The 15,967-nt window shown below is 46.7% G+C and overlaps 1 protein-coding gene across 1 annotated transcript in view; it reads right to left on the reverse strand.

The window, feature by feature from the left end:
• HECTD4 (HECT domain E3 ubiquitin protein ligase 4) overlaps positions 1-15,967 on the reverse strand; it is a gene marked incomplete at its 5' end in the record, with an annotated part of 141,917 nt that overhangs the window by 21,309 nt on the left and 104,641 nt on the right. The window contains 11 exons of the mRNA XM_080940989.1: positions 2,406-2,585; positions 4,144-4,349; positions 4,602-4,732; positions 4,952-5,157; positions 6,322-6,503; positions 8,892-9,052; positions 11,601-11,737; positions 12,562-12,699; positions 13,517-13,643; positions 14,049-14,185; positions 14,973-15,210. Of these exons, the coding sequence (XP_080797115.1) occupies positions 2,406-2,585; positions 4,144-4,349; positions 4,602-4,732; positions 4,952-5,157; positions 6,322-6,503; positions 8,892-9,052; positions 11,601-11,737; positions 12,562-12,699; positions 13,517-13,643; positions 14,049-14,185; positions 14,973-15,210 (1,843 nt within the window). The remainder of the gene's footprint in view (positions 1-2,405; positions 2,586-4,143; positions 4,350-4,601; positions 4,733-4,951; positions 5,158-6,321; positions 6,504-8,891; positions 9,053-11,600; positions 11,738-12,561; positions 12,700-13,516; positions 13,644-14,048; positions 14,186-14,972; positions 15,211-15,967) is intronic.

Genomic DNA, 15,967 nt, shown 5'->3' on the forward strand with positions numbered 1-15,967 from the left:
AAGAAAGAAAATCCAAAATTGCAGGATATTTGATCACACTGTGAACTCCAGGATGGTGTTATTTACTGGAAAAACCTGCTTTTAATTGTGGTATGGCTCAACCCTAGCACACACCTTTAATCAAAGAGCTTTCTGCTTATTATAAACAGGATAAAGTCAACCATAGGAAAAGAGGCAGAGTAAGCAGCCAGTTGACAGGAAGCAAAGAACATAGAGTAAAAGAGGTCTGAAAGACAGATAAACACACAGGAAGTAGAAGAGAGGGACATTCAGTTTGAGGATTTTTTGAGATAGCTTGAAGAGCCAAGGGCTCCTTTTCCTTTTGGGACATCAGCTGAGGAGGAAGGTCAGCTGGGCTCTCTCTGCTTCTCTGAGCTAGCAGGCTTTCACCCCAGCATCAGGCTCCTGAGTCTTTATTGGTAAAAATCAAATGTTTAAGATCTTGTCAAAAAACCAACCAACCAACCAACCAAAAAAATCCCAGTGTTACTTAATGGGAAGAAAGGGTCTATGGGAAAGAGAAGGAACAGAGATAATGAAGAGCTAGAGCGTGTGATTTAAAAAACAGTGTATGAGGGGGCTGGAGAGATGGCTCAGCAGTTAAGAGCACTGACTGCTCTTCCAGAGGTCCTGAGTTCAAATCCCAGCAACCACATGGTGGCTCACAACCATCTGTAATGGAATCTGATGTTCTCTTCTGGTGTGTCTGACAGCTACAGTGTACTCATATGCATAGAATAAACAAATATTTAATAATAAAAAAAGATTAATATTCCAAAAAGTTAAAAAAACAGTGTATGAAACTGAGCAATAAAGTTAACAAAAACAACATGCTGTTCCAGGATCTCCATCAGATGTACACATGATCTCTGCAGGGTTAGACTCGCACTCAGGGTTTATACACGCCAGGCAGGCACTTTGCTAACTGTGCTATTGTTCCAGTTCCCAAATGCTATTCATGTTGCCTAGAGATAGATGGAGAAGGTAGAAGCTCAAGTGTGAGCAGCTATGAGGATGGTGAACATTTTAGCCCATGTCCCATGGAAGCAGCTGGGTTCACAGCTACAAGGGAGTTGGCTGCATCTGGTTCTATCCAGATGGACTGGCACTGGATAGAGCTCTTCTGGGGCTCTTAAGGCTGCTACTGCTCAGGTGCAGAGGCTTCTGGGAAGAGCAGTGAGTTTCCTGCTCTCTAGGGAGGATGCTGCTTGCAAGTTCTTACTGAAAACCAGTTTGTGGGTTCCTGTGCCTGCCTTATATCTAGGCTAAAGGCTTACGTCTCCCCTGCCATGTCCTTCCTTCACTACTTCTGCTCATGGTGGCACAGATATCTGCTCCTGCAAGAAGCACTGCCCAGGGTGTGTTTTGAATGCCCTACAGGCTTAACCTAGATGCCATTGTTGGAAAATTGTGAGGATCACAAACAAAAATTACTGCTCTAGGTTTTATTTTTTTGGCGGGGGGTTCCATCTTTAATACCAGTTTGAGGCCACCTGGTTTTCACAGGGCAGCTACAAAGTGAGACACTGTCTACAATTAAAAAAAAAAAAGTGACAAAAGCACACAGGCCTGGCAAGACGTCCTTTGACAGGGAACAGTCAGGGCTTGGTCCCTATTTCCTCTGCTTACTGCTCCAATTATGCGTGGCCCTGAGGCACCGGGGTTTGCTGCCTGGCTTGTTTTCCTTTTCAGCATGGTCTCTCATTCCTCTCTGCCTCTCACCCTGACTCCACCATCACCAAAGTGCTGGATTTGCTTTAGCACACGCTTGTCTGTACCTCTAGCCAGTCAGCCCCCACGTTATGTCCTGACTAATCTGAACAGCCACCAGTGGGATTCACCCCTAAACCATGAACAGGCTAATTGTGGGTTAAAGTTTAATGTTTACTTCAAATATGTTGGGAGTAAGTTTGCATATGGTAAGTTGGCCATTTGTGAGTATTGTGCACTTGAAGTCTGTCCACAGCTCTGTGGCTGTCACGTCTGTCTGGTAGCACTTTATACATCCATGTTGCCCCTCACTATCAAAGTTATAATCGACAGGGTATCATGCAAACATTTACAGTCTGGTACTATTGTTTTCAGATAGTGTCGCTCACAGTCCTGGCTAGCCTAGAACTCCAGGGTGGCCTCAGACTCAGAGAGATCCTCCTGTCTCTCTCTCCATGCCTGGCAAACATTTAACCCTTTAAGGCATGACAATATTATTCTTTACGTCATAGTTGGCTGTCACCATGCAGTTCAGTGGTGACTCCCGGGAGAGTGGACTTGAGGTCAGGACTGTGTGAACCATCTATTCCCAAGCCCACCTTCGGCAGCAATGCTCTGGCAGGTGCAGCTATGGGGTGACCAGTAGCCCACCCCCACCTACCCTTCCACACTTGTTCCAAGAAATAGCACCTCACCCAGCAGTTCCACCACGTGCAGGAGGACAGAGGAAGGGATGCTGTCAGGCTCATCCTCTGACTTCCCTTCACTGTCCTCAGACTTCCAGGACAGCAGCTGCTCAGCAAAGGCCATCGCCAGAGGGAACTCCAGGGGCAGAGAGTGCAAGACCAGCACTGCTCCAGGAGGTGGGGACACTCCTAAGAGAAGGGTCCAGAAAAAAACATGTGATTGGCTGTATCTGACCCAAGTACATCTGAGAAAGCACTTGCTGCCCAGTGTCTCCAGGCAGACTCATTTGCAGGTGTGGCAACCAGAAGCCAGCCCTGCACCGCACATGATCTGTGGCAATGGAACACAAGGGCAGCACTGCAAACTGTGTAGGGAGGTGCTACTGGACAGACAGGCATGGCTGCTTCCATCTGTCCCCCATCCCCTGCAAGGCTGAGGCAGGAGGAGTTTGCATTTGAAGCCAATGTGGGCTCCATAGCAAAATAAATAAGGAAGTAGTAAGTGAGGAAAGAAAGAGTTGAGGGAGCCATCTGCACAGAGCAGCAGTCTCATCCTGCAGCCCTCACAGGCTCCAGCAATCCCAGTTATTGAACGTTCCTGGGGCTTTTGTTATAAATCTTCTGGTGTCTGAGGTAGCCTGTGAGCACCTGCTGCTCTTTTTCTGGCCTTGGGGCTTTGGGGTCTTGAAGCTGTTCTCATCAAAGCCAGCTGAAGGGAAAGAAATCTTAATTCCAGACTTCTGCTATCCCTCGATATATTTAACAAGAAAAGAACAGCATGTCTCTGCCTGAGTTAGTCCTTAGCTCTAGCTGAGCTTCTAGCCAGAGTGATGGGTACAGGTCCCCCAGACTGGCCCTTAGTCCCATGCTGACAGGGGATGAAGGAAAACTTCACTATGATCTTGTCACCACTCAGCAACTTCAGTGTCTTCTCTCAATTTTCTTTGCCTCTTTTTTTTAAAATGTAGATGCTTCAGTCCCCCCCTCCTTTTTTTTTTAAGATTCACTTATTTATTTTATGTATTTGAGTACACTGTAGCTGTCCTCAGACACCAAAAGAGGGCATCAGATCTCATTACAGATGGTTGTGAGCCACCATGTGGTTGCTGGGAATTGAACTCAGTACCTCTAGAAGAGCAGTCAGTGCTCTTAACCACTGAGCCATCTCTCCAGTGGCCTCCCCCGCCCCTTTCTTTTCTTTTTTTCTTTCTTTTTTTTTTTTTTTTTTTTTGAGTATGTCTTTTTGTAGCCCTGGCTATCACTGTGTAGACCAGGCTGGCCTCAACCTCACAGAGATCCACCTGCCTCTGCCTCCATGTACTGGGATTGAAGTGTACTGCTGCCTGTAGCTGTGAGTCTTGAGACGCTGGGTGTCTTTTTTTTTTTTTTTTTTTTTTCCTCACTTACTACTACTTCCTTATTTATTTTGCTATGGAGCCCACATTGGCTTCAAATGCAAACTCCTCCTGCCTCAGCCTTGCAGGGGATGGGGGACAGATGGAAGCAGCCATGCCTGTCTGTCCAGTAGCACCTCCCTACAGTTTGCAGTGCTGCCCTTGTGTTCCATTGCCACAGATCATGTGCGGTGCAGGGCTGGCTTCTGGCTCCCCAGGCGCAGAGGGATAGCCTCAAATACTGTTCCGATTGTTTCTTTCTCCACTCAGCTATTGGGCCTGGGAGCACCCAAAGGTAGGCCAGCAGAGTGCTGTTCCCTGCCATACATCAGTATGAGCTGAGAGACACTCACCTAGTTTTATGTGGACTTTGTCTGTAGAGAGAACCACGGAAGGGTACTGGTCAGCTGTGGGTGGAGGGGCAAGTCCAGTGTTGGCTGGCGAGGCATCTCGAGGGTAGCAGGCAGCTTCGATGAGGTTCAGCTGGCCAGTGCGCTTCACTTTGTGGCCAAGCCCATAGACGAGCACACGTGCCCACGGAGCCTTGTACAGAGAGGAGCTGAGAGGAAGTGGGGGTTAAGACAGACTTGGCCAGGCCATGCACTGGACATAAGCCATCTCCACCACCGTTAGAAGGTTGTTCTCTATAAAGACTAGTTCCCCACAGAAGGAGATACAGGAAGTTAGCTTTAGCAATAGTGTGCAATTGAGGGCAAAGCCATGGAGACATGTTCTTGGGGCAGTGCTGCTGGAATGAATCCACTTAGCTTTTCTGTCCCCAGCACCATCTTCTGGGGAAAAGATAACTTACTCTTTGCGGAATCCAGACTGACTTTCTTTGCAAGACACAACAACAAAAGCTGCTCCAGGAAAATTCACATCCATACTGACTTTGGACTCAGAAACTGGGAATTCCTCAGAGGGGAACTGCTCTGGTGCTGTCTGAAAGGACAAGCATAATGAGCAAGTGTGGGCCAGGCACAGGTCACACTCCATCATCTCAGTTTATTGAGGACACATGCAAGTGGCTGGCAGCCTCTGGGGGAGAAGGCTGCCTGAAACAGAAAAGCTCCAACAGAAGCTCTGCCCAGGAGTGGGTCACAGGAGAGCACTATTTATTCAGCGGTGTCCACAGTTGGGGCCATGAACTCAAGCCTGTACCTGCAGGAAGGCGCAGATCTGCTTTGTCAGCTCCAGAAGGCTGTCCTCGCCCTGGTGCAGTGTGCGGGTGATGGCCACGCTGAGCCATTCCCTCAGCGTCTGAGAGTTGCCCTGGTAGAAGAGGTCGGTGGCAGAGCAGCTCTGTGAGTGGATGCAGTGCTGCAGAGACTGTGCCAAGAGGATGGAGCTGGAGCTGATGGTACCATCTGTGGACAGGAAAAGAAAGGGACAATGGTACAACCGCAGCAGCCAGTACCAGGACAGCCAGAGAAACAGTCACGGAGAGAGTAACCCTCCCGACCCCTCGTAAGGAAATTCGTGCATGGGAAATGGGAGACAGAGAGGCCCGGGCCAATAGGGCAGTGTGAGGGAGTCAAGAGCATTGGTCCTGAAACTTGTACTTTCTTTTTAGCAGTAACACAGTGCTTCAAATGTGTATGCACAACATGTTCACGTATGTACGTGTATATGCATGCCTGTGGAAACCAGAGGTTGATGATGGGTGTCTCCTTTAGTAGCTCTTCGTCATATTTTTTGAGACAGGGTCCCTCAGTGGACTGAACTAACATGGCTGGTCAGCGAGCCCCAGGGATCCACTTGTCTCTGTCTCTGTCACACTGACATTACAGATGTACACCCCTGTGCCTAGCTTTCTATGTGGGTGCTGGTGACAGGAACTTAGGGTCCTTGTGCTTATAAGGCAAGCACTTTACTGATAGTCATGTCCCCTGCTAAGTCTCTTAGAGATCAAATGTGGGGTGGTTATCCATCTGCTCTGGGACAGCCTAGTCTTCACTAAGGTATGTTGAGGCACATGTGCATTCCTCTAAGTGAGCTGGTAGAGGCTGGTGACGTCAGGCTAGTGGGGAGGTGGTTGGCATACAAGGAGTAGGACCCATGAGCTCACAGTGTTGCTTGGATCAGGGTCCGGGGAGGGTGCCTATGCCTCCTACCTTGCTTGAGTGCTCAGAGGTAAAAGGGAAGCTGATGTGCCAGAGGTAGACAGAGGAGCCCTTAGTCCAGGGTGGACCAATAAATGATTCCCTTGCTTAGCACTGCCCAGATGGGCACAGAAAGCCCTTACCCAAAGCATTCCAGGCTTAGCTGTCTCACATGAGCAGCTATAGAGCGGGTCCTGTCAGGGCAACCTCTGTCTGACTCTCCAGGGTCAAGCAGAGTATCTGTGACACTAGTCCCATGGTCAGTGAGTGCTCAGTGCGTCATTAAAGGACTGTGGTAAGAGTGCACACTGCTGTCTAAGAGCAGTTAGCATGAGCCTCCGTGACTCTCCATAGAAAACTAGGATACTAGGATGCAGTCAATGAGACCATGCTCAATCTTGGCAATCTTTTCCTTGAACCAGGTCTTACCTGGGAGGGGAGGAGCAAGGAGCTGATTGGACAGGAGCTGCAGGTGCTCTAAGGTAATGTCTCGGACAGCAGGGATATGGAAGAGCCGAGTGAATAAGTGAGGTAGCTTGGGGGCGAAGATGTTGAGCAGGGCCATGCGGCAGTACAACCTGGCCAGCGCAGCCTCGCATCGCAGTAGCTCTCTGAGGGAACAAAAAGATGTGACACCTTCAGTGTGCTGATGGTCTGACCCTCACACCTGAGCAGGGCTCTTGGGGGTGGCATGGGGTCAACAACAGTGAGGATAATGTCACTACATCACAGGCTTCTCTTCTGGCCTATGATCTGTGTTTCAAGTAACTCATTTGAGTTTTAAATAAAAACTACAACAGTTTAGTTTAGTTTTTTTTTCTCACCCCAACTCAAAAAACGCCCTGGGGAAAAAATGAAAATATCCATCCACACAAAAGCTTGTTAGCATAAATTCATAGCAACAGTGTTTATAAGGGCCATATAGAGAATGCCAAGCCCACACGACTGACTGATACAAGGTAAGGTAACTGGTAACAGAGATCAGCGGTCAGCTGATAGATTCCTGACACAGAAATGAGTCCAGTGCTCGGAGAACAGAAAGAGCCAAGGAGGGAAGCAGCCTCAGAGGCTCACAGGGTGCTGCATGAAGCACAGGTCTCAAGTCCTTCACTGGAGATGCCACAGGAAGATCTGACTAGAGGAGCAAGCTCTGACACCACCCTTCCAACGTGCTTGAGCATCAGCTACCTCTGCAGTGGTCTAGACAAGTGTTTCTCAACTTTCCTGATGCTGTGACCCTTTAATATAGTTCCTTATGTTGTGGTGACCCCAACCATAAAATCATTTATTGCTATTTTCTAACTGTAATTTTGCTACTGTTATGAATTGCAATGTAAATGTCTGATATGCAGGACATTTGATATGCAGCCCCTGTTAAAGAGCCATTCAACTCACAAAGGAGTCATGACCCCAAAATTGAGAATCTCTGGTCAAGAAGGATGTCAAGCACTGAGAGGTCATAGCTGAGGAAGAGATGGCTCATGTGGACCCTTCAGACTGATAGGACCAGAGAAGGAAGTTTTGGATGAAATCTAATTCTTCCACCTCACCTGCCACATTTGAGTTATCTGGATGCTTTCCTCAGCCTCTAACAGCCTTGGTCCAGCTGTCCTTGAAAGGCACTGCAGGTGAAGAGGAACTGCACTGACAGGGAGCCCAGAGCTGCTGGCTGATTGATGCTATGGGCTGTGTAGTCAGTGTGAACACACCTGCACTGTCACTTGACCTGGAGGAAGCGCCGCCTGCTGTGTGGCCTGCTGTCTGCTTAAGTGTCACCAAAAGTAGCCTGGTTTCTTTGTTGTTCTTTTTGTCCCCCCCCCCCACTCTCTCCCCCTCTTCCACTCCCACCTCTTTCTTTCTCTCTTTTTTTGAGATAGGTCATCAGTATGTAGCCCTGGTTGTCCTGGAACTCCTCTGTGGACCAGACTAGCCTGGAACTCACAGAGCTTTGCCGCCGCCTCCTGAGTGCCGGGATTAAGTGCTTCATTACATCTGGCCACAGCCTGTTTGGATCTGATGACTGAGCTTCAGACAAGCCCATAGAATAATGTACCGTTCCAGAAGAACAGCATATGTCAGAAGCCCAGGACTGCCAGACAGACCTAAGGTGGGCATGGCGGCTTGCTGCAACAATCTTAGCACTTGGGAAACAGTGATAAGAGGTGTAGCTATGAGGGTTTGAGGCCAGCCAGGACTATATACTCTTAAGAGAGGGGAAGGAGCGTTAGAGAAATACTCAGCTCAGGCATCCACATTGGTGCCATGGAAATTGGTAGTTGTGTTGAGTGCATTTTAGCTAGGGCTCCATGTGTCATATTCAGGTGACCCTTGAGCTACAGGTCTGGAGAGGATGAACTGTGATGCTAAAGAACAGGGAGCATGGAGGCGGTCTGTAGAGGTTGTTATTAGAGGATTCACTTGTCACTCTGCCTTCTTCTCAACTGCAGCAGGGACTTCTATGAGGGAAGTAATGAGTCATACAGGAATTTTTATTTATGTTTTGTTTTTAATAAACACACCTCTTGGCTGGCCTTGAACTCACAGACTCTCCTGCCTCTGTCTCTGTGTTGGGGGCATTACTTAATAGTGCGTGGCCATGGCAGGGAATGATAACTAATCATCACTAGGTTTTCATCTGTAGAGGACAGACATGTCTCCACTGCAGCCTTGTCCCTTTCAGAATCTTGCATGGTACCACGTACACAGCCTGGGTCGAGGGTACACTTGGTTACCAAGAAAGAGACAGCTGGCTGCTGCCTTCCCATGATGAACTGGATGTCTCATCGGGTCCCTCCTGACTTCTTTCCTCTGCGTGTCTTTATCTCTCTAGTGGGCTCCGTCCCAAGTATACAACAGAATGCACATGGCATAGGCCAATGTGCTTCTAGACAGGTCTTTTCTTCCCACCCCTGCGGTCCCTCCTCCCAACTCTTAGCTTTGAAGGAAAAGCCTTCTAGACAAGCACCTATTCCCTCAAAGAAAGAAAGGCTCAGTGTTACCTGTGAATTTGAAGGTTGGTATTGTCCAGTGTGACCAGCCCATTAGTGGCAGTCCTCCGGTAGCCCGCTGGGGGCCTTTCTAGCATATCGATGGGGTACCAGTACCTCACCAGCACCCCTTCACTCCGGAGGTATGTCTCCACCTGCACCAACTCATTCACCTGCATGGAGAAGTACACGTCAACCTGCTGTCCTGAGAACTAATTTTGGTTTTTAAGTTCATGCAAAGATATGTTAATATTAAATCTCTAGATATTACGCTACACTTTGTATCTAGTTGCTATTTTATGAACAAAATTAATGAACCCAAAGAGAATTTACAATATATACATTTACTTAATCTCCCCACCACAAAAATATTTTTTTTAAGGCATGGTTTCATTGTGTACCCCTTTGCAGGCAGGGAACTCACCACCTGCCTCTGCCTCAAGAGTGCTGGAAATATGGGAGTACACTACACCTAGCTAAAGATTCATTTTTATTATTCTAGTTACATGTATGTATCTCTATCTATACACACACATGCAGGTAACATTGGAGGTCAGAAAAGGGTGCTGGGTCCCTTTGAGCTGGAATTACAAGAGGGTTTGAGCTACCAAACGTGGGTGCTGGTAATGGAACTCAGGTCCTCTGCATGAACAGTATATGCCCTTAACTGCTGAGTCATTTCTAAAGTTCAGTTTGTTAAGGTTGTATGTATGTGTGTGTTAGGATCAAACCCAGAACCTTCTACATGTGGTATCTACTCTAATATTGAGCCTCACCCACAATTCCTTTGGGTCTTCCAGTATAGCTTAGGCTGGTCTGGAATGCTGAATTCCCCTACCTCAGCCTCCTGATGACTGAGATTGGTGCACAACACTACTACTTCTTTTGTGTTTTGTGTGTGCGAGTATACATGCTCACGTGTATACGTGTGTGGTGTGCTACATGCTCATATGTACAAGTGTGTGTGCATGCTCATGTGTGCTCGTGTGTGGTATATGAGGGAGCATATGCTCATGTGTACGCATGTGTGTAGAGGCTAGAGGCTGATGATTTTAATGAAGTTGTTTTTTACCTTACTTTTGAGACGGCCTCTTAACTGAACTAAGAGCTCCTCCATTTGGCTACTGTGGCAGGCTGGCAAGCCCTGGGGATCCTGTGTCTCCCTCCTGCACCAGCACTGGGACCACAGATACACTGCTGGGTCTCAACTCAGGTCCTAATGCTTGAGCTGCAGAGACTTTACTGACTGAGATACTTTCTCTTTCTTTTGAAGATATATAATTTTTGTTTATTTGTTGGAGTGTTTACTTGCATACATGTATGTATATTATATGTGTGCTTGATACCCACAGAGGCCAGAAGAAGGTGGCAGATTCTTTGGAACTTGAGTTACAGTTTTGAATTATCAAACTCAGGCCCTCTGTAGAAGCAGCAAGTACTTTTTTTTTTTTAATTTATTTACTTTATTTATTTCATGTATATAAGTACACTGTAGCTTTCTTCAGAAACATCAGAAGAAGGCATCATATTCCAGTACAGATGGTTGTGAGCCACCATGTAATTGCTGAAAATTGAACTCAGGACCGCATATAAAACAAATAAATCTTAAAAAGAAAAGAAAAAAGTCTTCAGGAAAAAACTATAAATCAAGTAAAAATTAGAAAAAGTAAATTTTATTAAAATACCTTTGTGTTATTTTATAATTTTTATTGCTTAGATTTTAAGTAAATCTTTAATAATCCCTAAGTAAAAATTTATGTTGGCATTTGAATCCAGAATGCATATGTATGAGCTTACTTTTAATTTCCACCAATAAAATACAGTTATCAGACAGATGCTCTGCTCTTTAACAGTTATTAGCATGTGGGCTGGGAATGAGGCTCAGCTGAGGCTTTCAAACCTCTGGCCTCCCCATGCCACTCCCTTCCTGTCTGTCTGCTACTCCTGCCCCTCCTCCTAAGCCTCAGAAGAGAGCTCTGTAGAATGGAGACAACCTCTGGGGAGCTGACACCGCTGGTCTGACAGAGGGAGTAACGCAGGGGGAGTCGGTACAATGAAGTTTTCAGAACCATCTCTTTCTCTCCCACCATCTCTGCAATCACAGAGCCTAAACCTTAATTTCTAACTCCTGCCTTTGAAACAATCTAATGCTGTCCTCAAGGATAATGGACCACTTTGCTTTGTACTGGAGAGATGTGAGCTGGATGTGAGCAGTGGCCGCACAGATGTGACGGGGCCCTGGGTGCAGCCTCACTCCCATAAGCATTACATGTTCTCACCGAGTCTTCCCATTCCATGTGGTTTCCTTCCTTCTTTTTTAACAGTTATTTTATGTTGATTTCTATGTGTTTGTCCATGGGACTATATGCGTATGTGTGGGTTTAGATGTTCACAGAGGCCAGAAGACATTTTTGATCCCTTGTTGCTGGAGTTAAGGCATCTGTGAGCCATCTGATTTTGGTCCTGGGATTTGAACTCTGTTCCTAATGACAGAGTTAGTGCTTTTAATTCCTGAGCCACCTCTCTAGGCTGGTTTTGTTTTTACTTTAAGAAAAATCTAAAAGCAAAATCCATTTTTCATGTGTCTGTTTGGAACTGTGGACAGAACCCCAGGGCCTTCACCTTTGTACATCTGGCACCCCATCCTACAGTCTCTTTGTATGGGCACAGGAGCCTCTCTTCACACACTGACTGGAGTAGCCTGACTGGCTGTTTACTTACTGAATCAACATCTAGAACGACTCCATGAAGGCCGAAGGTCTTTAGCATCCCTCGAATGGCAAATTTTGGTAAAGCAGTTCCCACAGTACTGCTAGCTACATTGCTGCTGTCTGGAGAGCGGGTTACAACGGTGAGACCTGAGAAAGTAGAAGAAGTGCCATGTCACCCTGGGAGGTTGTACTGTAGGGTCTAACACAGCTCAGCCTGCAAAGTGATAATAAAATGGCAAACTTTTCCAATTCATGACTTAAGAGTACAAGCCAGGACTGGAGAGATGGCTCAGTGGTTGGGAGCACTGACTGCTCTTCCAGAGGTCCTGAGTTCAATTCACATCAGCCACATGGTGGCTCACAACCATCTTTAATGGGATCTGATGCCCTCTTCTGGTGTGTCTGAAGACAGTTACAGTGTATTCATAAATAAAGTAATTCTTAAAAAAAAAAAAAAGAGTACAAGTCATTAAAAAACAGAGAAAAGACTTAGATAAACACTTCTTCAAAAAGAAATGAAAAGATTAACATAGGAAAATGAGTGGCTTAAAATTCTTTGTGTATGTGCTTTTCTGTTGCTTCTTCAAAGTAATGGAATCTTGGGGGAAAGCACATGTCTATTCTAAAAAGGGCTTCCCCTAACCTAGGCTATCCTTAAACTCACTATGTAGCAAGGTTGACTTTGAGGACAAGAGAGAGCCACATGCCCAGCTAGCGCAGAACCCATGCTCATGCCAGGAAGCCTATCTGAAGCCCTCACTTCTTCCCTCTATTTCCAGCCCTGTCAGCTGCTTATGCTTATGGGAGACACTGCCTGAGCCTACACACATGCCTTCTTGAGTGAGCCTACCAGGACACTTGAACCTGGAAGAGGTTACTTCACTCAGAGTAAGGGTGCCCTAGGGGAGCCAGCAGCTGCTCCTTTCAAAGGAAAAGTCACACGCGGAGAAAGGAGGAAGCAAAAGCAAAACCTTTTCGAACTTTGTCAATTGTGAACTTGTTTGCTTCATCTTTAATGTCTTCAATGGTGGGAAGATAAAGGTCTCTGGGGATTCCGCCATTCTCCTCATAGAGAAACTCAACTGTCTGCCGGGCGATGTCCACCATGCCTGCAAACACAGCACACCAAGTAACGCCTCAGGGAACACAGTTGTCAGACCAATGGAGCACTGACTCGTGCCTGAAATGCACTGATGCAGAGGGTTTCTGTGCCCTTGCTGGAAGGGCAGTTTGTACCCTGTTTAAGTACTATCTGTGTCACTTCTAGGGACTCAGATCTGCCTGCCCAGTGTGACAAAGGCTGAAAGCACCAGTCAGTGCTGCTAGGAGCTGGAGTTCCTCAGGACCGGACGCTTACCAACAAGGGCACAGGACTGTGGGGCCTTTAGGTTGAGCTAATGCAGAACAAACAACAGGGCAAATGCAGAGGCAGAAGAGTGTGAGAGCAGTGTTTGTTTCTGCCTTGCCATCTTTGTGCTACAACAAACACTGTTGAGAGAGAGTGGTGCTGAGCACCTTCTAACCACTAATGTCCTGCAGGGCCTTTGATTGCTTGTTTTGTTTTTGAGACAGGGTCACTATAAGGCCCAGGATGGTCTTGAACTTGCCACCCTCCTGTCTGGAATCAAGCTGGCACCACTGTATCCAGCTGCTTTGTCCCTTCCCATAAGAAGGGGATGCAGTCACACTTAATAGCAAAAACGGCACTACTGTATTAATGATACTAAGCCAAATAAAGACATGTCCATATACTTGGAAACGAAAGGGAAAGCACTGGGATGTTCAGAAAGGCAAAGGGCCCTGAGTTCAGTAACATGAGGGTTAGACACAGCAAGCTCCTCCTTGTGAGGAGTGTCTCTCCTGAGCTGTATCTCACTCATCCCTCTAGCTTCTCGGTGAATCTTTAGGAGAACAAAACCAGCTGACCTAGTTGTAAAGCACCCTTGATCTGGTCCAGGCCTGACTTTCGCTCAGCTTCGTTGCGGAAGCGTCTTCGGATGGTAGGGAAAACCTTGGTCTCCCATGCTTTCACCAGCAGAGCGTAGTGGTCCTCCTGTATGGGAGGGAAGCTTGTGAGCTGAGGAAGAGCTTCATGCAGACACTGTGGCTCTACCATAAAGACCTGCCCTGTTCAAGCCTAAACACAAACCCTTAAGGAGCCCCCATAGCACACCTTTCCTTCTCCTGACAGCAACCTTTCCCCATCCCAGCAAGCTCTTCCTTTTCTTCCAAGCCACCAAAGCATTCTCACTACAGTTTGAATTTCCTGCTGAGCTACCAAAAGGTCCTTTACCTTTCAACACATGGACCTTGGCAGCTCAGCCTGGCAGACATAAATGCTCATGGGCAGTTGAGAACAATTAGATAACTACTCACACATGGACACAGCTGAAAACTAATGCACAGGCCTTGTCCTGAGTCCCCAGGGAACTAAGTGCTGCCCAGTCCTGAGCCTTACCTGAGGGATGTCATCATCATCATCATCATCACTCTCATCATCTGCAATGGGAGGTGGGTGGGGGTCTGGGCCAGAGGTGATGAAATTCTCATAGCTGAGCTCCACTTTATAGTGGCAGGAGGTATCACTGTCATATTCTGTAACAAAACACGAGACCCTTCATTCCTTTCACAAGGCTAGGGACAGAATCTTGTCCATTCTAGGTATGGCTTCTACCACTGAGATATGTCCCCAGCCTTTGAATGTCTGCCTATCTATGTATCTATGCATCTATGTATCTAACTGTCTGTGTGTGTTAAGTATGTATGTATGCATATATGTATCCACCTACCTATCTATGCATCTATGATTTGTGTATCTGCCTATCTATGTATCTAGCTATGTTTCTATGTATCTCTTGGTCTGACTATCTAAATGTTGAGATAAGGTCTTACTAAATTGCTCAGGCTGACCTTGTAGCCCACACAGTCCTTGAATTTATTATCTTTCTGCTTCAGCCACCCAAATACCTGGAATTATAAATCTAAATTGCCCAAGCTGGTTTAAGTTTTTTAAGTGATCAGGAAACATTGTAGCACATAGCTTTCCATCCATGTCCGTAATTCTACCATTTTATTATTACCTGATGACCTCAGTTTAAAGAGATTTTTAATAAAAATTATTTAAACAAATGAGTAATACTGTAAAGTGATTTCATATAAATGTCTGGGCTTTTAGCTTCCTGCACTATTCTTCCTACACCTACACGTTTAGCACCATGTAGTGGGAACACTCCCAGTCTGACACTCCCAGTTTGACCCGCCTCTTGTTCTTTCTGTATGAGACTGTCTCACTGCACTGAGGATGCCGAAGCTAAGTGGACTTGTAGAATTCACAGCACTCCCAACAGCACTAGCAGCGGGAAACGGGGATGATGTGGCTTACGTTGCTGGGCTGTGGCCACTGCTGCAATCCGGCATGGTGGCCCATGAGTGCCTGGGTCTGATGCAATACTGGTGCCAGCATCGTTGTCACTGTCAGATGCCATGGCAAATGGCAAGGCCTCAAAGTTGGCGCTGATCTCCTCTGCCAGGTCAGTGCACAGGTCGGCGGCATTACGATGAGCCTGTCCTTCAGCATACGCAAATGGGCGGGAGCCAAAATTGGCTCGAGTTTTTGTGTTCTAGAAAGAGCAAAATTAGGATTTAGGATTATTTAGATTATCTTTCCTTCTTTTTGATTTATAAACAATGAAGTACACTTAAGTGATTGGCAGCCCAAGAGACAGCAGGTGGGAGAAGCAGGCCCAGGATCAGGCATGTGTGAGCTGTGCTTGGATTGCAGCTCAGCTGTCTACCTTCCTCTGGCCTTCCCGACACTTGGCTCAGGTTCTTTGCCACTCACTGTCTCTAACACTTGTACCCTCTCCTGATCCACAGGATTTTGCTATGTAGCCTCAAACTCTCAACAATCATCTTCTTTTAAACTTTTATTTATTTTATGTGTATGAGAATTTTGCCTGTATGTATGCTATACACCATGTTTGTGCCTGGTGCCTAAGATGCCAGAAGAGTGTGGAATCCCTCGGGACTAGAGTTACGGCCAGAGGAATATCTCTCTCTCCGGCTCCATCAATCCTGACTTGGCTCTCAAGAACTAAATTACAAAGCACTCTCGCACCAGGCCAGTGGTTGTGTTCTATGCGCTCCTCTCTTCACCTAGGACAGTCTTCCCACTAACTTCCCAGACAGAAATCAACAGAAGCCTCCATGTGTGAGACTATGTGTGTGAGACTGTGTGTATGTGAGACTGTGTGTGTGTGTGAGAGAGACTGTGTGTATGTGAGACTGTGTGTGTGTGTGAGAGAGAGACTGTGTATATGTGAGACTGTGTGTGTGAGAAACTGTGGGTGTGAGAGACTGTGGGTGTGAGACTATGTG

Source organism: Micromys minutus (genome assembly GCF_963924665.1).
Source record: "Micromys minutus genome assembly, chromosome: 29".
Taxonomy (NCBI): Eukaryota; Metazoa; Chordata; class Mammalia; order Rodentia; family Muridae; genus Micromys; species Micromys minutus.